The 22,783-nt window shown below is 38.3% G+C and overlaps 1 protein-coding gene across 6 annotated transcripts in view; it reads right to left on the minus strand.

Annotated features, from left to right (window-relative positions):
• The window catches only part of ARHGAP21 (Rho GTPase activating protein 21), a 118,990-nt gene that overhangs the window by 76,872 nt on the left and 19,335 nt on the right, over positions 1-22,783 (minus strand). Inside the window, exon 1 of one of the 6 annotated variants that reach the window (XM_056335978.1) lies at positions 7,771-7,915. The exons of the other annotated variants lie outside the window; for them this stretch is intronic. Within the exon in view, the coding sequence (XP_056191953.1) occupies positions 7,771-7,854 (84 nt within the window). The 5' untranslated portion in view covers positions 7,855-7,915. Of the gene's footprint in view, positions 1-7,770; positions 7,916-22,783 lie in introns of those variants that run through there. 6 annotated transcript variants of the gene reach the window in all.

Here is a 22,783-nt window from a genome sequence, read left to right on the forward strand (position 1 = left end):
TATATTGCATTTTTTCCCCCTGAACTCAAATACAGAAAGGAAGGGTTAGAGAAAGCCTATACCTGGCGGGGGGACACTTCTTGATCTGACATCAAAGTCCTCCATCACAAGACAAATAACTAGCTTTACACTGGCAAACCACTCCAGGACGTACTGATACGACAGTCTGAAAATGGATGCTCAAAAATGTCGTTGCCATGTGTCTGTTCAACTGAAAACTGTTCAGTTTACCTGGATCTGGATTAAATGCAGCGACACCAATTGGGTCTGTAAACTGAGCCTAACTGGACATACGTGCCTGAATGAAAGGAGCATGCAGCTTCCCAGGCCAGGCGAGACTCAGAAACAGGTTTTTTACTTTGAAGAAGGGATAATCCTAACCTGCTAAATCTGGCTAGACTTTAAGATACTTCTTTTTTTCTTTTAACAGAGAGTAAGCTCTGGTTTTCTTACACAGTAGTTCTGATACATGGACTTCTTTGCACTATACTTTTAAATTCAGCAAAAGCAAGATCAGGTCTGGCATGACATACTCCTCCACAGCTCAGACAGGACTTCTCCACACTTAGCACCTAATCCCTGAATTATTCAGATTTATACATAAACTAACTTAGCAGATTTCCCTTAAAACACTAGATACTAGCAAGTTTAGCATGCTTCATCTCATTAAAATGATCCTAATCTACCATTTAAATGTCTTATTTTGATTTTATACACACATAAACACAAAAAAGTATACTGTATTTCATGTGCACACATATATATACACACATATTTGTAGTTGTTTGTCCACATCCAAAAACTGTACTGCTTTACCGAGATTCTTTTCAAAGCTAATTATGTGCACTTCTGTGTAGATCATGCCTTCCACAGAGTAACAGCCCATTTCAAGCAACTACACCAAGAAACAAGAGTACAGGTACTTCACAGGACAGAGATACAAACTATTTTCACAATGTGGTTTTGTTTATATCTTGCATTTAGCATTACAATAATAAACACAGAGTTCTTGGTATTAAATTTAGTCAGAAAAACATTAAAAACAAAAAGAAATTGAAAGCTTCCTTGTTTTCTTATAGGCTCATTAGCAAAAGCCTCCCTTCTTAACAGCTACATCCTTAAACTGGAAAGAAAGGAAACATCTGCAGGGCTGGTAGCATAACAGCAAAATATCATGTGATCTTAATTTAGCTAAATTGAAGCTTTTCCTTCTCTGCTTGTTCTGTCGTTGCTTGTTAAGAATAGGAAATGCTTTGTCCTCACCTTACAGTCTAATCTGGAAATATCAGAGACTGGAGACTAAGAAAGCATGCTTCTGCCCCTCAGCATTGAAGCAATGTTTGAGGTTATTCCATGCATGATAAAAGAACGTTCTCAGCAGTCTGACAGCAGTGATAAAGAGTGGTTTGCACAGAGTCACCACCTGTCAAGAACTGCCTTCTTTCAGCCTATGGGAACTTTTTGATAGACCCAAGAATATGAGCCACCCCATGACCCACTCTGTTTCCTACAAATGGGGAGAGAACGATAAGAAACACTGCCAACGTCCCCAGCCAAGTACATTACTGCAAAAATAGCAATGAGTTTCAACAAAGTTTATACTCTTTTTGCTTTCTGGAATGATGTGGACTTTATCAAACATACAACATACCAGATAGCTTCCCACTACACTTTCACCAGACTTATAACATACCTACTTACATGTTAAATATTTTTGCAGCAGCCATTATTAAGAAAAACAAAATTACTGCACAGCATAAAATCTGACCTGCACAGATGCACTACAGCTTTAAACTAATGCCAGCTCTGAAACCAGCTACACATTTCCTTCAGTTCACACTGTTTCTCTCTACCAAAGCCAGAGGCTATGTTGTGGTTCAAAACACTATCAGCTCTGTACAAGGCACATAGTTTAAGTTCACCAAACCACCCAAGAGAGCACTCACTTTCCCACAGCCTCTCTGTCCCTATGGCAAACCTCTGTGCTTGGACTAGGCTACTCCATGATGCAGCTACAATGCTGAGTAAGGGCTTTACACCTACCCTCTATGGAACGTAAGCATGAGGTTGATCTTCTCTGGCTTGAAGCTACTGAGCTTTTCAACATAAATAGACTATGCTCATTCCTGTTCTAAAAACAAGAAAATGAGATAATTTAGAGACTAGCCACACTGCTTCACCTGCAAAAAAACACCATTGTGCCTGCTGATAATTCAAGTTGTTAAAATCTTATAAAATAGCAACATTACAGAACTGAATGATCTTAAGTCTTATCTCACGTACAACAGAAATGTCTCTGCCCTGCCCTGTGGAAGCCTTTGGAAGATCAGGGAATTAACTTCCAACGTCAAAATCCAAATTGTCACCCTAAACATGGTTATTGCAAGGAAGTTGTTACTCCAGAGTCTGGCTCTGTTTGCAGAAGATTTACCTAAACACATCGTGAGAGTTTTAAGAACTGACTTGAGAGAAGAACTATTCCTATCAAGCCTAAACTTCTTAGGAAGTTTAACACAGAGAACATGGCTCAAAACCACCACAAAACTTGTAAGACAAATGTGTCAAGATTCTTTACATCCCCACATACGCAACTTTCCTCCTCAAAAATAACCTCTAAATATACAAGTTGAGCTACTCATTGTTAAAGCTTTATAATACAGAGACTATTAATAAACTCCTGCAGACAAATTCACCACATAAATATAATCCTGTCCCATGTTTCAAGACATTTGAAGATACTATATAACGTTGCACTTAAGTTTTAAGTCTTAAACCTAGCAGTGAAAAGGCTTTTGTATTATACCAAATACATAAAAATCAGCACACACAGATGCAAAGCCATATATCCTAAAACCTAAGTTAAATTACTTCAAAACCCTACATTTGTACTCGATTGTGCACATATAACAGAGGAAGAAAAGCAGTTTTTTCAGCTAAGAACTTCATTTACAGATACAATGCACAAGAAGATGCTTTAAAAAGGACTGTGAAGTCATTAACTTGAAAAAAAAAAATCTTACATCTTTATGCCCAGAGATGAGACATCACTAAGAGGATAAAGAGAAGAAAGTTGTCCACAGGATTTTCAGTTTAGCTGCAAATCCAGAAGCTTCTGAATGCTGACTTATGATGTGATCCTGCATGACTTCCTCACATCACACAGTCCTGCATATTTCCTCACAATTTACATTGAGCATGTCAATAAGAACGGATGATACAGATTACTAAATCTACATTTTTATCTCTGTCTGGAAGTTGGTGTGGAGAGAGAAGAAATTTATTTTAACACAAATCTATTTGCTTATTTAGGAACTGCTTGTCTTTGCATGCCTATTACTATGGCTTGGATTGCTCACTGTTGCCAAGCTACTTCCCTGAAACCTACTTCTGGACATTACAAAATGTATTTCTCCAGCAATGTGAATTCCCACAATGAATGAAGTCACCAGCTATTTCCTGCAATGATTTTACACCTTTTACTCAATAAAACTAAAGGCATCACACCCTGCACTGCTACGAGACAAGATTTTTATCATATTCCCTCCCTCCCTGAGGCAGCAGATAAAAAGAAAGAGCACAGTAAGACAACATAAACATCACATTTCAAAACCATTATCAGCTGCACCTATCTCTGAAGGAATGCAGCCACCTTTGTTATTTCATCCTCCAAGTGGCAGATTTGGAAGACTGGAAAGCTTTTTTTAACGTTAGCAGAGATTCTCCAAAAGAAGAGAAACAGCTGCAGTGCAGCAGCTGCTGCAGTACTGCTGTGTTCCAGGGCTTGAAGGCAACATGAGAGCCAGGCTTGCACTGCAGTGTCTCATTCTCACATACTGCCTCACAGAAAATATAATCTGCAATAATGAACTCAAGTTAAAAAAAAAACAGACATAAAGAGTTCTTGGCTGCTATAACTTCACAAGATATTAACATACATACATGCACATCAATACAGTCTTTGATGAGGAGGTTCCTCCAAGCACAGCAACTTCAGTGGTCAGGCTCACCCTTCCATGAGTTTACAGAGCTTTGCAGAATACCTGTCTCTGGCTGAGAAACCCAAGATTTAAATATTTATGTGGCTTAAAGAACATTATTGTTATTTTTAGAGGTCAGGATGCAGTAATAAGATAAAAAAATATAATACAGATGTTGTTCAGAAAAGAACCAGTGAGAACACCACATGAGAAGGTCTGCTTTCCTCAAACTAATAAAAGCCTGCTTAGACCACAGTGATAAGACGTCCAACGCTCTTCGCTGGCAAGACAACCTACATTCTGGTGGTCTACTGTTCCCTACCTAACACTTGAAAGCAACGTATTTGTGATGCAAGGAGAAAAACACAAAACCGTTACATCATCTGCTTTATATTACCTACCAGTAATTCTTCCAACCATCTAAAGAAGTGGTATTTATTGTTTTAGACATGCTTGCTCTAATATATCCCACCATGGCCACAAGGTGAATAGATGTACCAAGCACATCAAGAGTTTGCCTGCATGCTGAAGGCTGATAAAAAACCATACAAGGACAGAGGAGTAGCTCCTTCTGCATCTTACAGAAGATGAACCTAGTTGTTATGTTACTGAATAAAAAACGTTACTTAGCACTTCCATACATTTGTTGAAGAACTCTTACTTGGATCATGGCTAGTATGCCAAGTTATGATTCTGAGACTACAACTCCATAAACACCAGACTATCAGAGGAAAAAAAAAATTGCCTTAGCTTTAAAACATTCTCACACACACACAGACTTTTTAAAAAAAAAAAACAAAAAGCACTGAAAATTACTTGTTTACCAAGACCACACTATAGTAACAATAGAATTAATAATCTGTTATACTGTTGGGGCAGTCTGGGTAAATACAGACACAGAAAACTATTTATAGTGCGCTCTTCCACAGGATACAAACTTTCTACCTGCTACTCTCCTTCAGTAGTCCTGTATTTGTAAATCACACTCAGGTTCTAAATTGCCCACAAGAGTCTCACACTTAAATCTTCCCCATGTCCCACAAGACAAAAGTCACAGACAACACAGAAAAGAAGCAAGGCACATCAGTACTTTGCATTAACTCTTTTTAAGAAAGAATACAAGATAGGTAATGAAGCTGCCCCATGAACAAACAGTGAAAGATGAAAAACTGCAAGCAATTTGGTTTATTTCTTTACTCTTAAGAGTACCACAGGTGGTTTCCAAGTGATTATTCATGGATCACATGATAGCCATCAATCCCATCCAAGGACTGGGCTAAAAACTGTAATTCACTGACATCAACAGAACTACACTGATTTTTCATAATCTAATAATTTTATTTTAGAAGTTTCTGATTTAGTACAAAATACAGCATACCCTTTGAAAACATTCTAATGCACGTAACAGCTTGCTGCATCAGAGTGAAAAGGGCAACTGTCTCCAGTCATGGTAACCTTCATGCTGTACTGTGAAAGTACTTTTCATAAAATCTAAATTATCATGGTAGACAGAAGAAAATATTCCTGCCTATTTCATACTTGTTCGCTTACTGTTTCAAAAAACGCAAAAAAAATTTGGGAAATGCATGCCGGGGGGGGGGGGGGGGGGGCAGTAAAAACAAAACAAATCCTTAGAATGCCTCTGTAACCTGATCTGAGAAATTATTAGTCACATACAGGCAACAAGGTAGGTTTGTACCTCCTTATTGAATATATATTTCTGATGACTCTTTCAAAGAAAACTTGTTTTCCTATAAGGCAAGCCTTCAAACTCAGCTCTCAGATCACAAGCAGCAATTCATCCCTTGATGTTTTACTGGTGCTGGATAGAAATTGCCAAAAAAGCTGCATTAACAGAAGGATACCATAAACCAAACTGTGCTTTGAGGTTACACTTGAGAAAGAGCTGTTAGTCTCAAACTTCACAGGTCACTCATCTGCTTTCTCACCAGCAGTCTGCTTGGACACTGCTAGGTGGAGAACATAGAGAGCAACACTGCTGTAACATAGCAGAGTGCATGCCTCACCAGATCTGACCACCTCCACTTCTGCCATGGCATTGCAATGCAGTAGGATAAGAGTAGCTGCAGCAATATCCCATAAATGAACTTTCAGCTTCATTTCAAAGAAAAATATCAGCAGCAACTCATTAAAATGTATGGTTTACAGAGACCTGACTTCAGTTAAAAAAAAACCAAAACACCAAAAAACCTCAACACAGCAACTGCATAGTCTACTTAAAATCTAGCAAGATCAAACACTTCAACAACATTTCTACCTCAAACATGCAAGTAATTTGAAGTATATTGATCTAAGGCTTGTTTTTTTCTTTCCAGCTTGGTAAGGTAAGGTAAGAAACAGTCTTTATACTATGTGAACCCTGTTCTGGGGTTGGGTTGGTTGGGGGGTGGGGTGGAGGTGGGAAGCAGGGAGGTGGTGGTGCTGGTTTTTTGGGCTTTTTTTAAAATGTTTCACTTCAATCTGCCCAAAAAACAATCCCCCTTTCCCTTCCCTCTACTTACATCAAACTCATTGTAAGACTTCATGGGGCTGCCCACATCATGAGCCAAGCCTTTTCTTACTTCTTGATTCCGCTGAAATATGGGAAGCAACTGTCATACTGAATTTGCCTATACAGATGAATTCTTACATATGTGTAAGCAAACTAGATCAAACAGTGAAACAGTTAAGCCTCTGTGAAAATTATGACTTAAGCCTCAAGTCTCCTCTGTTTTTACAAATTCAGCAGAAGAGACTTTAACCTATAACACAAGATGACTCAAAAAACCCAGACATTGTGAATCAGCTTTTGCATCATGTTAAAAAGAAAAAAAACACAAAAAAAGCCTTCACCAAAACACCAGCACCATCACACAGCAATGTATCTTCCCCATTAAGAAGTTTTCAGGACAGACATGACATACAGAGGTTGTTTGTATTTCAAATGGCATATTGTTTCAAATGACTGCTGTGCATGGTGGGCATATTTCTGAATCACCTGCTTCTAGTTACTGTACAGAAAATGCAACTTTGTAAGAAATGCTTACCTTCACCTTACAGCAAAGAAGAATAAAATACATTTTCTTCAGTGGCTGGCTAAATGTTATATGAGAAATACAGGTAGTATCTAGAGTACCTTGAAAGTCATATTAGAACTGCATATACCTTTTTAAACCCTTCAGTATTTAAACCCTTCAGATTCTATTTTATAACATTTCCATTCAAAACCCAGGCAGGTTTTGTTTTGGAGGGGTTTTTTTTCCTCCGGTTCTGCAGCAAGTCAGTCAATTAGGTTTAAATCTGTCCATATTAAGAACTGAATAACATCCTGTGGAAATTTATTTTATCCTATATGTTAAAAAAATATGTAACAACCTCCCCTCAAACTATTTTTTAAATCATATTCATGATCAAGTATTTTGAAATAGTCAAGATGTTTGAGTTCTTTTAAAGCAGGAAAACATTATCGGCTTTGTATTTATTAACAATGCAGTTTATCCTGGCACATCTCCCCCTTCCTGTATGTGATATTTATCTTTTTGTGCAATTCTTGAAGTAAAACACCTCAAAGCTAAAGAATAAGAGAACAATCTAAAGTACTCTGAGTGTTAAAAAAAGCAATTACATAGTCAAAGCATGTTTTGTATGCTTAGTAAAACTCCCTAGCAAATGGCATCATCTCTAATACTACATACTTAACAGAACTAGGGGGTGGGGAAAAGAGATAAACTGTAGCCTCCCCCCCCAATTATATAATCATATTAAAATACTTAAGGACAAGCAAACAACAAACCTGACCACTCCACGCACAATACAGGTTACATATGAAACTCCATTTGTGATTGATCATGCAGTCCAAAATCCTGAACTGGGCCATGTCTTGCTGTAGTGCAGACTGCTGCTGTGCTCTGACTCAGCTTTTGTCCGGGTAATCCTTGAGGATATGAGAGCTATGCAGTAATGACATTCAGGAACAAGGACCTTCCTTCCTGTTCAGTCTCCCTTCCCACCCAACCATGTGTCAACTCAACAAGATTAACTGACAGAACTGCATAATATTCTTCAAAATAATACTTCCGAAGCTGCCAAATTACGCATTCTTGGGAAAAAAGTGGGAAATAAGAACATCTAAGAAATCTCACTAAAATAAACACAGAAAGGCATGCTCAAATTGTGCTTGTTCTTCCCCCCCCCCCCCCCTTCATACCTGCTGCTGCTGCAACCAGTCAGAATATCAACAATTCAGTGTAAAAATTCCTATCATATGAATCTTAAACTTGCTTAGGCACAGTTGTGATGATGTCTTCTGTGTTTTCATGAAATTCAAAAGCTTACAATTCCTATTTTAAACACAGCACAATATAAGCAACTGTTCAAAGTCAAGAGAAATTCAGTTTTCACAAAAATTATTTGGGTTCTTAAACATCAGTCTCCCCTTGAAATCTATCAGAGTACTGATAGCATTACACAGAAATACTGCCTGCCTTTTGTAATGAGGAATGACAGACCTATTGATAGGGAAACGGAAGGCCCAACACTACAGGGATCCTGAGAAACCGCAGAAATACTGGAAGTTTCTTCCCTTACACAGTCCTTTCTTGCAATCTGCAAATAACCACCCTATTTCAGCATGCACCTCACCTTCTGTGTCTTCACTGCCTACCTTGCCTTCCCTCGTCTCTTTCAGAGGTGAGATTCAGAAATACATGAAATTTCCACAGACACATACACATTTTACCTGATGATTACATGAACTATTAGACTAGTCGCAGAAAACAACTCACAATAATTTGCAGTTTCAACACAATTAATTAACAATGCTTCAGAAAGACAAACACTGCCAGCTGTAGCTCAAAATAATTTAAAACTAGGATGTGTTATTTGTTGGAAGTGTGGTTGAGATCCCAAGCATCTCCCTACTGACAGAAAGAACCCAAACCTTCTGACCTGAAGCCAAGGAACAAGCAGAGACAGGCCCCACCAGAAAATGAGCCTCTGAGGTCCCCCCATTCCCAGGTCCAGCTGCTCCTGCAGAAAGGGCAGGGTAACACAGGTGATGAGACACATATAAGGAAGGGCAGCCTTCTGTTTGCATCAGCGCTCATCCTCTGCCTCAAGGAAGAAGATATGTGAGACGCAAAAGACTTTTCTCTCTTGAGAAAGCGTGGAGGAACAGCTATAGGAGCAGGTGGCCAATTCACTCTCTGGTTCAGTAACAGCCTCTAACAACTGAAAAATACTTCAGATGTGAAAGAAAATTGGTGCTGTAAAAGCATCCTGGAAATAAAACAAACTTGTACATGAGGGTCAAACAAATGGTGTGGCCAAACAGCAGCTTGTAACTTTGAAAACAGTTATACAAATAAGGCCTCATTTGTTTTAACCCAACCAAACAAAAAAATCTTGTTCCAATTTCTCATCCCAAGGGCCCTGGGAATTAATGCCAGAGTCCAAGCCAACCTCTTTGCTTCTCACCGACATAAGCAGTCTGCAAACTTCCAAGACACAGTTGTCTACAACAGCTCTATTCTATTCTGGTTCATTTTAAGATGCAAGGATAGTAGAGACTCTTTGTGACATACAACATATAATTACAAAAAAGGGAGAACAGTAGTATCAGTGCAAAGCACAACACAAAATGAGTACGGCCTCAGAAAAAGCACTTAAAAAGGGGATTAAAGAGCTCATGATGTTAAAACAATAAAATTTCCTTGTACAAGTTAAATGGTCTGCACTGAAGCAGCCTGTGCTGCCAAGGGGCTAGAAGAAATGTCCTGCTTAGCAACTATTACTGGGTGGAACAGATACACTTCCTCACAACAGACATCATAACTATCCAAGCTTAGGAAATCTTGGAGAGGGAGGATGTTTGGGAAGGTCTTACAGAGCAGGGTGTTACTGCAGAGATGCTGGAGCAGAATAAAGCAGCAAAGTCTCTAGGATAGCAACACTGGAACGAGGAAGGTCCCAGCACCCTGCAGGACCAGCAGCAGGGATGCTGGCAGAATGTGTGGGGCAGCCTACACATGGCTGGAAGAGTGGCCTGCTGCATGTTAGGTGCGCTGTGGAAGAATGCTGTCACCAGCCAAACAAGGTGAAGGGAAGAAGGGAAAGGAGATCTGGAAAATTGAGAGGGGTTGTTGGTCTGTACTAAAACCAACATCAACCAGGTTCTTCTTAAACAGCATTTTAGTACAATTCTGCAGAGATCATTATTAATTATCTGCTTTAAGGTCCATAAAGTATTACTCAGTATTTATTCCCCATAAAGTATTTAAACTCTTAATATAGTATATTCAGTCTCCTACTGTACAGTGGGATATTAAAAGTCACTTAAACCTCAGAATCAAATTTGTGCAACTCTTCCCATAACATCAGCAGCCATTATTAACTTGTTACTTTTTGGCATTCATTTTCAAATGTGTTTTAAGGAAACTGTAAAACAAAATTATGGCTTCTTCCCCCTCTAATCTGGCCAGTGCTCATGCACCACTGCAATTCACGCAGAGGTGTCTAAATGCAGATAAAAATACAAGGAACAATATAGGGCAGTAGGACATTTTCAGAAACAAGCTGTATTGGCCTGACAGCTGCCACAAAAAGTCAGTATCAAAATGCTTGTCCCTTAGATAAAGGAGGAGCTTAGAACGGGCTGCAAGAGCAGCATTTTCAACAGTTAGTTGCAGTTTCTGCTTAAAACCGATTCTTTCTCAAAATTTTCCTAAGTCAGTCTGTGTACTTGAAAATTTGATCTGCCATTACTGAAAACTGTTCCTGATAATCGGAAGAGACAATCTCCCTCCTAGCGCAAGGTTAAATCAAATTCCACTAGCTTAGCACTCCTCTGTTCTAACCTTACTTTCTTTACTCTTTAAGATTTTTTGGAAGACCTTAATTATTTATCCTACGCATGGCTACTATGGTTCAGAGATTCTGCTTAGAAGATCCCTGTGCAAGTGCACAAGCACTGATGGAAGCCCTAAAAAGTACGTTTTAAGGGCTTCCCTTTTTGCCTTCAACACACAATTTACTATGCCTTCCTTCAAAGTTTAGTGCAAAACCAAAACAATTTGTGTTCTAAACATTTTAAACTTTTAAAAATGTTATAAAGTTTTGCCCAAAATTTAAAAGCAAGGCTTTCACACCAAATTTCCCTTCTGGAGTATAAAAAGAACAACAGAGTATTTAAATATGCACTCATTGCCTAACTACAGAATGACAGGACACCCATCAACATTAGCAGGCTCCAAAGGTCTCCATGTCCAATTGCCCAAAGAGCTCCTTGTCATACACTGAGCTTTGACTAATGGAGGAAAGAAAGAGGGAGGAAAAGAAAGGTGATGATGACACCCAAGTTTCAAAGTTCTACTACTAACCAGTTCCCCCCCCCCAAAAAAAAAAAAATAAAGAAGAAACCACTTAACATTCCAAGAATACAATAAAGTTGGGCCTCAATTATTTGATTTATTAACTGAAAAAGTCAGAGCCTATCCAAAGCATCATGTCCTCTCAAAGACTACCTGTCAAAGTCTAATGTTTTCTCCCAGTACACATTTGGGATCTCAGTATTTTGAGGTAGTTGAGCTAAAAAACAGGTAAGAAATGTAACATCCTCAACTTGTTATTTCTCAGAATCTGTGAGTCTTATATGCAAACTCTGGAAGGCTCAAGAGGAACAGTAGAGAAGAGGCAAGGTTTCCTAAAATTATGTCCCTCCAATATCTAGACTTCTACTTGAAAATTGCAGTGAGCTTTCCAAAACAGAAAACACAGCTCATGCTCGCAAAAACGAAGGGCTTCCATTTCCTAATGACTCTGGATACTTTTTGTACGCGAGCAAATACGCAAGCCATACACATCATCAGCACACACCGAAGCAAGTCCCAAAAAGATGGCGTTCAGAAAGAGCACCAAATTCTTTGAAAGTGTAAATCCTTTACTATGAAAACCTTTTTTCCACTAAACTAATTCTAGTCAAGCTATCATTAGAGAATATGCCTGTGTAAGAAGGCACTGTGAATCTCTCTATAGGCTAATGCATGAAAATGATTCTCTAAAGTTATCTTTTAAGAGTCAGGCAGTGAAAATGTACTTCAGTACACTATGACTGGACTGAGAACACAAGTGGACAGAGAAAGTCCCATCACAAGCAACCCTGATTATTACATCATCTGTCCAGTTAAGAAATCAGCACACTTTGAGTCAGTTAACAGGAATTTCAGTGTCACTAATTGTCCAATATAACAACAAAGGCTTTGCTGCACTCTACACCAAGCAACTAATATTTCCTTCCTTGTACTGACATTTAATTGCTTCAAAAATAGAACAAATCATGCATACACACAAGCAACAAATAGCATCTTCACTGGTTCCTCATTTCTTCCACAACAGATAAGACATTTTTCAAGTCTGGAAAGCAATTATTTTCTACCAGAAGTTACAAGGTCCTAGGAAGGACAAGATTTTGGTCACTCTTCTTGTCCCAAATACAAAAGAGATAGAAGACCTTACAGCACTTCTCAATCCCCTTTGCTACTATTAACCACCGCTGTACACAGTGATTACTTAAAAAGAATTTCAAAAGCAACTGAAACGTATTTCAGAGGTTACCAACAGGGTGTAGACTAATAATGATGATGCTGAAGCTAAGAGGAAATCTGGTTTGATTTAGTAAATGAAATTGAGACGTGCACAAGAACAAAAAGAAAAAGCATGTCTGAAAAAATACTGTTTCCACTGCTCAGCTCACAAGACTGGCAATGAGAAAAGTTCCTACAAACCAAGTCAAAAGCAGGAAGAGGCTGAAATATGATTTCCATTCTGAATTCTTTCCTATCATTGACACTGTTGCAAAAAGCTACAAACATTAAAAAAGGAAGAAACAGTGAGTACAAAAGATATCTCTCTGCATATTAAAGAAAAAAAAAAAAAAGAAAAGAAAACCACAACAACAAAACAAAACCTGGAGTGCTTCCTTCCTTCTATATCAACTTCTTTTTAAGATGCAATACAGTTCATAGAACTAGAAACATTAACAGAAACCCTTAGGGGAAAATAATGCAACTGTAAAACAGCTGGCACAGTACCATTTCAGGCTGTTTAATACGTTTGTACCAGTCTGCTGCAACTCTCCCAGTAGTCCAAGTACTGAAAAACCAGGCTCTTCCATCACAAACTGAGGACAAAAGAAAATAACTGATATTAGCCTAAGTGCCATTTTTCTTCTGCATGAATGCAACTTGTATTTTTAATCAACATATAAGCTCATTAGATGAATCAAGCAATGTATTTTTGTGATTGATTTTGTAAACACCCCACCTCCTGCAAACCACTTCACAGTATCTAAACCGTATGAAGAGAGTTGTTCTACTAACATTTTAAAGACTCGTGCAGAAGTGAGGTACTGATCAATCTGGCTCCCTAACTCTTCAAAAATCCTCTTGCCTCCGCTCTCAGGTGACTCCACCATCATCCTGTGTGCTTCCAAGAAGGCCACAGGATAGCAATATCAATCTATCAAGGGTTAAGAGCCATGACATAAAGAAAACTCCTTTTCTCTTGAGTTACCAGTTTACCAGTTAAGCACAAGTACTGCTCACTTCCTTGGATTTTAGCCTCAGCCATTTTCAGTGGACTGGTTCGGTATTTCCTTACTCTAACCAGCTTTGTACCACACACACACTTTCAACTAACCACATCCTAACTTCTGTTTAGGATGTGATACAAGACGCATTTTCTCTTCCCCTTTATCTGACAGATTTCTTCCTCTGTTTCAGAGAATGATCAGGTATCCAAGTAAGAACAGATTTTTTTTTTTATTAACTTCAGCTACAGGAAAGTGTAATTTTTTATGTTATTCCACAAAAATGGATATATTGGACAGAAAAAAAAAAAAAAAGAAAACAGTATATGAGTCCCCAAACTGAACTCTAGTAAGGCAGCTGGCAATCTTTAGAAACTGGAAGCAAGCTTCTACCACTGTTCTATTTAAGAAATGCACAGCCAAATTTAGTGGGGGCTGAATAAGAAATATAAGCTATGCATACTGATGCAAAGTATACTTCCATGATACCATTGCCCACTTCTGTAATATTTATGGTGTTAATGAGATGTAACCTATGAGAACATGGAAGAGCTATCATCCCTACTACCTACAGCTCAACACCTCATAAGGTATCACTTGCTTTTCACCTACAAGTTCCTGGATGACAAAAGAAAGACCGTACACTCCTGTGGAATTTTCTGTTTGTCTAACCCATGTCTACACAACTGTGTATTTTATTTCATTGTTGACTCATTCTCGCTGCCTTTAGTTTTATAAGTCGACAGAGGATGAAAACGCAAAACCAAGAAGAACTAAAACCAAGTGTATTTGTTAAATGCATTTTAAATCACATCAGTACTATTCATCTGGTTATTTTACATCATCTCCGCTCAAAGAAATGCAACGTGACTTAAATTTGAACTTTCTCTCCATGCCAATTTTTTCATGTCCAACCAAAACATGAAAAAAATACTGCAATGCTTATTGCCACCGTAACATACCGCCACCACTGAATTCATCCTCATGAAAACAACTATAAGCTACATTACTAACTGTGTCTGGATAGTATGTGAATCTCTAGAAGGCATACTGTACACTGTTTTAATGATGCAGCTATGATCAAGTTAAGAGAGCTGGGAGATGTTTTTGGGGTTTGAGTGTCACGTCGTCGTTGTCATTCCCACACACCCACCCATCCCCAAACAATGGCAAAAGTGTCTACATTAAATCACATCAAATGTAATGCCTTCAGTACTAACATCACACATATTTTCTTTCAAAGAAGGTTTTCTGTTTACAGTATCAGTGATCCTGTCTGAATATACATGGGTCTACAACTACTTGAGCCCCACTACAGGAGTAATTCTAGTAGGTACTTCCTGTTGTCTTCATATTCTTCGCTACCCTGCAGTTCCGTGTGATCAGCTCTGCTATTTTCTGATCCCAGCCCAAAGCCAGAAGTTACTTGCCCTGTCCAAGACTGGGCTTCAGAATACTAAAATTTCCATTTAGACAAAAAACAATCCTTGCATACATTAATGTATGAAAGAAACACATAGGAAAATATCATGCTAGCTCTGGTGATTATAGGGAAAATCCTTTCAATCTACCAGGATGTTTATTTACACAGCAAGTCTATTATAATACAATTAAGTCTTCTTAATAATCTACCAATCTCTAAATACAAGATTTGGATAAAGCTAATCGCCAAGTGTGACCACACTGAAGCACCTTAATTTACAGCCCAATATCCTCTTATTAAGACCAGGGGCTGCTCAGAAAGCCGAACAGTTTGTGTATTGAGAACTGCCTGAGCTTCTTGCAAGATGATCTCGGAAAGCAACACCTATGTCACGCTGCACAGGAAGGCATTCTGCCAGCCTAATCAGAACAAAGGCATATTCCTGCTTTCTCTGAACTCAAAATTGTAAGAAGAGAAACAAAATTAAAAATTACTACTGTTGGTAAATACAAAAGCTATTCAATACTAAGGCATTTTCAATGAAATATTAATATTTGGGTTAGTATAGTGGGTTCTCAAGCCTTCACTAGCTGGTCTATTTCAAAATACAACTTTGACATTCCATAGGGGATAAATAGCAGGCTGTCCTTCCACATCAAGTACAGATTTTGAAGTTATGAAAGCCGCACTTAACAGACCATTAGACTAGCTGAGCTCCTCCTGAAGCCAGCTAAAATTAGGAAATAAAATCTTCATTAAAATAAAATTACCAGAGCACGTGTGAAGCAACTGAAGTTACTTGGCTAGCAAAATAATCACCTCCTTTGCTTCCCCTGCCTTCCCTCAGCTGGAAGGCAGTCCACGGGCAGAGTGAGAAAAGGACTTTAAAGAGCTGTCAGTCAGAAAGGTAAGCTCCAACAGAAAGCTGAAGACCCATCTTAAATACAATTAAGAATTTCTTAATATTTCTTTCACTTAACTAGTATCACTGACTGAACTTGGGGGTGCGGGGAACAAAACTGAAAATCAGTTTTGGCATGCTGGAAAACATACTACTTAGTATTATTAATCTTATTTTTCATAGAACAACTTTATTTTGCTATTCTAAACATACAGGGTTTTTTTCATTAGTGTACCACAGTAACAAAAATAAGTTTATGTTAAATGACAACTTACTCCTGCAGATGGTCAATTTCTAATTTTCAGCTTTGCCATCTGCACCATCAGAGCACTATTTTTAATGATTATCTCAGTTCACAATGTATTTTTTCACTATTTATCTACAGTCATAACTTCCCCTTTATCTCTACAGTATCCTATAATTTTCATTTCCTTCGTTGTTCCAAATGTAGCCATGTAGGGGGAAAAATCATAAAAAAGGCAGAAGAGGATACTGGAATTTTAGTGATATAATGATGAAGCATACACCACTTTCACATCAAAGAAAAGACACTGCATGTCCATTCTACTTCTATTCCAACAAAGAACACCACCCAAGTCAGAAAGACTCAAACACAAGTGCACAACTTCAGACTGAGCCCTAGTTCTTCAAGGTGTTAAGATTTCAGAATAAAAACCAAAGTTTCTTTTACAATAGCTCTCTTGAAATTCAGGTAGTGATCAGAGTCATAGTACACATGTCCTGAAACAAAACAGGAAAAAAGTTGTAAGTGAACATGACATGCAAGTTGGTGTGTACATTCCTCAACATCTCTCTGGAGGTTTCGCACAGCAGCAAGAGCAACTCCTCCAAGGCAGCTACACTCCAGCCGTGAGGCCCATGCATGCTTAATGCCCTCCTTGGCCACTTCACCTCCACACTGAAAGAGATCTCAAAGTACTCTTCATAGGATCCTTTCCAAATGCCTTTCTCTTGTTCCCACCTGTGGTCTCATAAATTTAAGGCCTGAATAGACCTCACACATTTTTAATGTTATGCAAATACTACAGAGGAAAGTGCCACTTGGAAGCATTATTAATACTGAATTACTCACTGCAGTCTGAAGCCTAACTCCTGTTAAATATTACTGCAGCACCCACTACTTTCAAACAAATTTTAAAAACATGACATTTAAAAATTACCACTCTCTAGAGTTAGGGAATATATAAAAAGACAGTCCTTAAGAGAACACCATTGACTGGAAACCTACAGCTGGCTGACGAAAAAACAAGAGAGATTCATTAACACATTTTTTCCTGTAGATGTATGGGGCAGGGGACATGGATTCTAAGACATCAGATTACTAATGTGCATTTGTCACATCTGCACTTTTCTGTTCTAAGGGTATACAGTGTAAATACAGTAGCTAACAAATGCTACCAAATAAAGCTACAAGTTCAGATTTTCAAACCTGTCAAACAATTTGTTGTATTGATTAGAGCCAACATAATGCAGTACAGACTAAAACACTCTAGCTACAGAACCCAGCAGAGAAACAAGTCTCACCACTTGTCACTCTGAAGTGAAGAAGAGTTAAATAAAAACAGCTTGTTAACCAATACAGCTTGGTGACTTCTGTCTAGCTTTCTCTTCTGACTGCCCCCAAATTTGACTTAAGTCACACAGTGCCAGAGGCTATTATAACAAATTGTGATGGAATTTATCATCATAAATGCCATCAGATGAACCCCAGTTACCGCAAACAAACATCCAAACCAAACAAACAATAAAACCACACACACCCCTGCCCCATTTATTTTTTACAAATAAAATTTTAGTTTAGACCCTATCTTGCTTTCATATGCTGTGTCTTCAAAGATTCAAACTCTACTCTTTACTTTTGAAAAAAGAACTCAATGATTGAGCTCTATAAACTCTACCTACCTAGTAAACTTTCCAGGCAATTTAGGCAATCGGAAGAAATTAGAAAAAACAAAACTTTCCTTCAGTTTCTCTATCATTTTTCCCATGCAGACCAAACCAGGTTTTGCACGAACAATGTTATCAGATCAGTCATCCGACATACTCTGAAACTACCTTTAATAATTTCCAGTATTTTCTGTTGTATAAAATACATGCGCTTTGATCAAAGCTCTTCCCCACCATTTTGCAAGTTTCCACGCTTTCACTAATGCTTTCATTTATCCAAAGGTGGATTGACTTGGAAGAAAACACACTTTAAAAGAAGTTAACATATTTTCCAGGGAGCTTTGGAATTCTAAGAAGGCTTAAGGTTTATTTTAGAAACAAATTAAACGTATCAAGTTGCTACACGAGTAGTAGAACTGACTTCTGTCTTTTACATCGTGTATCTCCCCCTCATCATCTTTCCTCCCATCAGAGGAAAGAATAAGGGTTTTGGCTAGACAGCAGCCATGCATGTGCTGACTGGCCACCAGAGCTCCCCCACCTCACCTTCAGTGTGAAGCGTTAACCTGGGCTTCGCTTCCATTTAGCTACCAAGTTGCTCCAATATTCCAGGCACTTCATTATCTCCAAGACCTTCTTCCTGCCTTGAAATTTGGTCAAAATTGGCCAGTGAGCTCAAGAGCAACTGTAGAGGAGCTAAGTGATGGGCAAACTGATGACATGCACAAAAGAAATAAGATTCATGAATTTTTACGTCTTCACTCCATTACATCACTTGCTTCCTACCATATCTTTTGCTTGAAGAACACAGGCCCTGCATTTTCACCGGTGATGCCTTCCACTCTTTCAGCACGCAGTTATTATTGCACAAGCTACATTCCATAGCCTTTTTTTTTTTTGACAATAAACCAATTCTCTACTCCCTTCCTACTTTTTCCATTATCATATAGCATTATTCTCAAATTGTCCTACAGAAATGCAGAGATTGTGATATCAGAATTAAAGAAGAAACCTGCATAACCATAGGCTAGTACTTTTTATACCTTTCAATTCTATAACATTCATTTGAATTCTTTAGAAAAAAAGCACAGAAACTGAAAATTACTGTCAGAAAAAGCCTAGAGCCATATTCTTGCCAAAAAATTTCATGAGTATAGGCAGAAAGATATTTTTTCTGACCAACATTTACTTTCCAATAGGTTAAATTCTACTTTCCCCATTTTCTGTATCTCTGTTGGGAAGCACAAAAGAGCTGAAGAAAGCATGGTTTTCTAGAGAGCAAAAGCTCAAATTCACAAAACATAGGCACAGCAAAGGTGGTGTTGCAATTCACTTTATGGGGTGTAGCTCCTGGAGCGGCATACAACAGAAGAAGCTCAGGTTCCTAGCCCAGCAATGGACAGATCTAAGCACCTTATATGGAAATTTGAAACAGTGAAGTACAGCCGAAGCAGATGTTAAAAGTAGCCATGTATTACACCAAAGAAAGGAGTACATCCAAAATCCTACTTATTTCTAGAGTTCAGATAACTGAACATATTTTCAGACAGAATGTGAAAAGCATTATGTAAAACTAGAGCATTACTGTAATGTGTCTAAACGATCAAAAGTGCAGAAACCAGGTGTCTGAATTTGTATGTAACAGGCAACTACTTGCAGCATGAGACTTGACATGATTCAAACACTGGAATTTAAGATCTTTTTATTTCTTAACCACAGGATAAAAGAAATCTTTTATGACAAAAACAAACTATGCAAAATACTACTGTAGCACTGGTAAAGACCTGTTTTTCCTTTAACTAGAAGCACTGCCCCATTGCATTTAGAGAGGAAGTCAATGGCTTCACCCTCTGGCCTCAAAATTTCAATTACACTGTGAGCCCAGGGTAATTTTTAGTGGTTACCACTAAAGGGAAATACACTGATTGCAAAAAACCGCAGACTCAACACACACAGCTCTGCAGGGATGATATCTAAGTAGATCTTAGTAAGAGTGTGTCGCTTAAAATTACACTTTTAAACCTCACTATCCTGGTGGCACGATTCATCCTTCCAAACTCTTAAAACAGTCAGCGCATCCTCTGAAAGGTAAGACAAACAACACTATACCTTCCCTCAAAGGAAGCTTCACAGTAAGCATCTTAAAGTTTTCTCACATTAGCATGATAGCATTCATCAGCATTAAAAAAAAAAGTATTTAATAATAAATAAGTTTCACTTTCCAAATGATTTCTGAAGTCTACATGAAAAGCTTACATGACTGACTTCTAGAAGTGATGGGCTTGGTCAGCCCAACAGCTTGCTGCTTGACCCTTCAGTGAACCACTTCAGCCAGAGACTGCTAGAAGACCACCAGCACAAACACAGACAGACCTCGGAGGAGATGGAAGAAAAGCTTCCTAGGGACTAGAGGAAACTGGTTTTCTGAGTGGTAGTGATCTTTGTTCAATTCATAAAAATGAATAAATAAAAAGCCTCATCTGAAACTAGTTCTAGAAGCAAGGACTTCTGTGTTCTAGCCAGCAGGGACTAGAGAGATAGAAGTTGAGGGACTGTAACCCAATTTAATAATTTTTAAATCCCTATCAACATTCTATATAGAAAAAAATTGTGGAAAATCCCACGCTGCTTAGATTAAAAATATTTTTGAGTGCTTACTATTATGAAAGGGTATAAGCAGAGCCAATACCATCAAGATTTATCATTCTCAGAAGCATGCTGATCTCAGATCCATCTCTTTCCTACTCCTTATTCCCAAGATCTTGACAGAGAAGAATGATTTACTCTAAAAAGTTAAAGCACAATGAGAAAAACATAAAGGTCTTCCAAGAACTTACTTTAAAATACAATTTCTGGAATTCCCCAACATAAGGATAAGCAGAGAAAGAAACCTCTAGAAAGCAGATTTGTACCTCCACATTTACTTGAACACAGATCCTGCAAAAAGGTAGTTAATACAGGAGCCACACAAGACAAGGTAGCTCCTAAGGAAGTCAACCTGATTCTAATTTTCTTCTAATTTTCCTTACCAAAGCTTCATCCTCTAAAGTTAAGCGATAAAGAGGAACCGTAAATTTGACCTCATCACCACTGTAGTCAAAACTCATGCTGGATGCTGAAAAGCCATCTCCTCTTCACTCATCACACCAAAATTCCCAAGACAGGCACAAGATCAAGATGAATCATCTGTTATTATTTCTTATGCCTGAAACACATTCATCTCTAAAACAGATGCCACCCAAAATAGTGCAATTCTGCTGAGCTTTACACTATACTGAAAACTTCATCTTCATGAAGTACTATACAGGTAGGCCTCAGAAAAAAAATAATCCAAACCGCAAGAATGACAGAAGAGTCAGTGTTTTGCAGTAAATCTAATTCCATTTTCCCAATTTTTCAGAAGTCTGCAGGCTCAGATAGGTGTCCTTTTCCTAGCAAAAGTAAGAAATACCTCATTTTTATTACAAAGCACATCCCAATAAGGTTTTTACAACATAACAAAAGAGAAGGTTATTTAAAGAACAACATGCAGTTCTAGTCCACTGTCACTGGAGACTACTGATAAAAAGACTGTTGAGATCTTTACCCAGTAGAGTCGCTGAAAGTCTCAAAAGGAAGATTCCAGGACCTCCCACAACCCGTTCCAATGTTTAACCACCCTCAACAAGAATTTTTTCTCCTTGTGTTCAGCTGGAGTTTCCCTTACAGCAACCGTTCCCTCTTGACCCTTCACTTTCAAACAGCTGAAGACCCCAGCCAGCTGCCTCCTCAGCCTTCCCTGCTCCGGGCTGAGCAAAGGTGGTGCCACTAGCCTCCACTCCAGCCCCTGAACATCTTCCCTCTCTCCAGCTTGTCCTGTCCTGCTGGGAAGGCCAAAAACTGGGCACAGTCCCCTGGAGGAACCTCAATAGCACCCAACAGATGGGGAACACCACCAACATGTTTTGAAGATTTGAGTGCAAATGTTGTGAACAGTATGACCAACTATATTACTATGCTACACAGGTATAGCAACAACAATTACACCACCAGCATTACTCATGGTAGTAAGAACTATTATTTTTTTTCTCTATTGAATTGTTAGAACTATCCTCTCCAGAACTGCAAAACCGGCATGTATTTCCATGGCTTTTCTCAAGTCTTTTATGCATTAGAAGTGTCTTTGCCATACACTAAATAATGGAAAGAAATTCCAACCATGGAGGAAGTAATGATTCAGTGGCAGGAAGACAGGATGAATAGGGTGAGAGAAGGCATTAAGTGGTCCTCACCTTTAGACTGCACAGTGGAAGTGAATGACAACGTACAAAAGCACCCAAAAAACTTAATAGAGCATGAATGATTAAATCTATATTTGTCACATGTTAAAAAGCCTCCCTCTGTACTGAATACAAAACAAAATACATTACAAGTAACAGGTTCCCTTTCTGCAAAAGCTGGATAGAGTTATGGGTCAAAGATTTTTTAATTATTTTATTTAATTGAGAAGGTCAGGGCTACAATGCAAACAAAAAAGGTAAAAAAATCCCACCCTTAATGGCTAGCAAATATGAAATAAATACACTAGCACTTAAAATCTCAGAAGAAATTCCTATTAATTAAAGACCAAATCAAACAACCTAAGCCAGAAACCCAGGTGCACAAACCCAGGGAACAGCACCTGAAACTTAGTATAAAACCACCTGAACCAGTATACTTCAGCAAACTAAAAAGCTGTTCACATGTGAACAAATTTTCTGTATGTGAAGGAACACACCACATAAAATGCTGTCAAAAAGTTCTAGACAGTCTACGAGACCTACATTCAAAGCCTGAAATCAATGTGTCAGTGAAACCAAATGAAATTAGTTTCAAGAAAAAACATACCATTTTAACAAGCAAGTCCTAAATCAATCATGATGTATCAAGTATCAGACTTCTGTCAATGCTCAGGGGAGTACTAATATTACAGCCAAGAAATCCTACAAAACAAGTTATTGAAAACTCCAACA

This window comes from Falco biarmicus, chromosome 4, assembly GCF_023638135.1.
Source record: "Falco biarmicus isolate bFalBia1 chromosome 4, bFalBia1.pri, whole genome shotgun sequence".
Taxonomy (NCBI): Eukaryota; Metazoa; Chordata; class Aves; order Falconiformes; family Falconidae; genus Falco; species Falco biarmicus.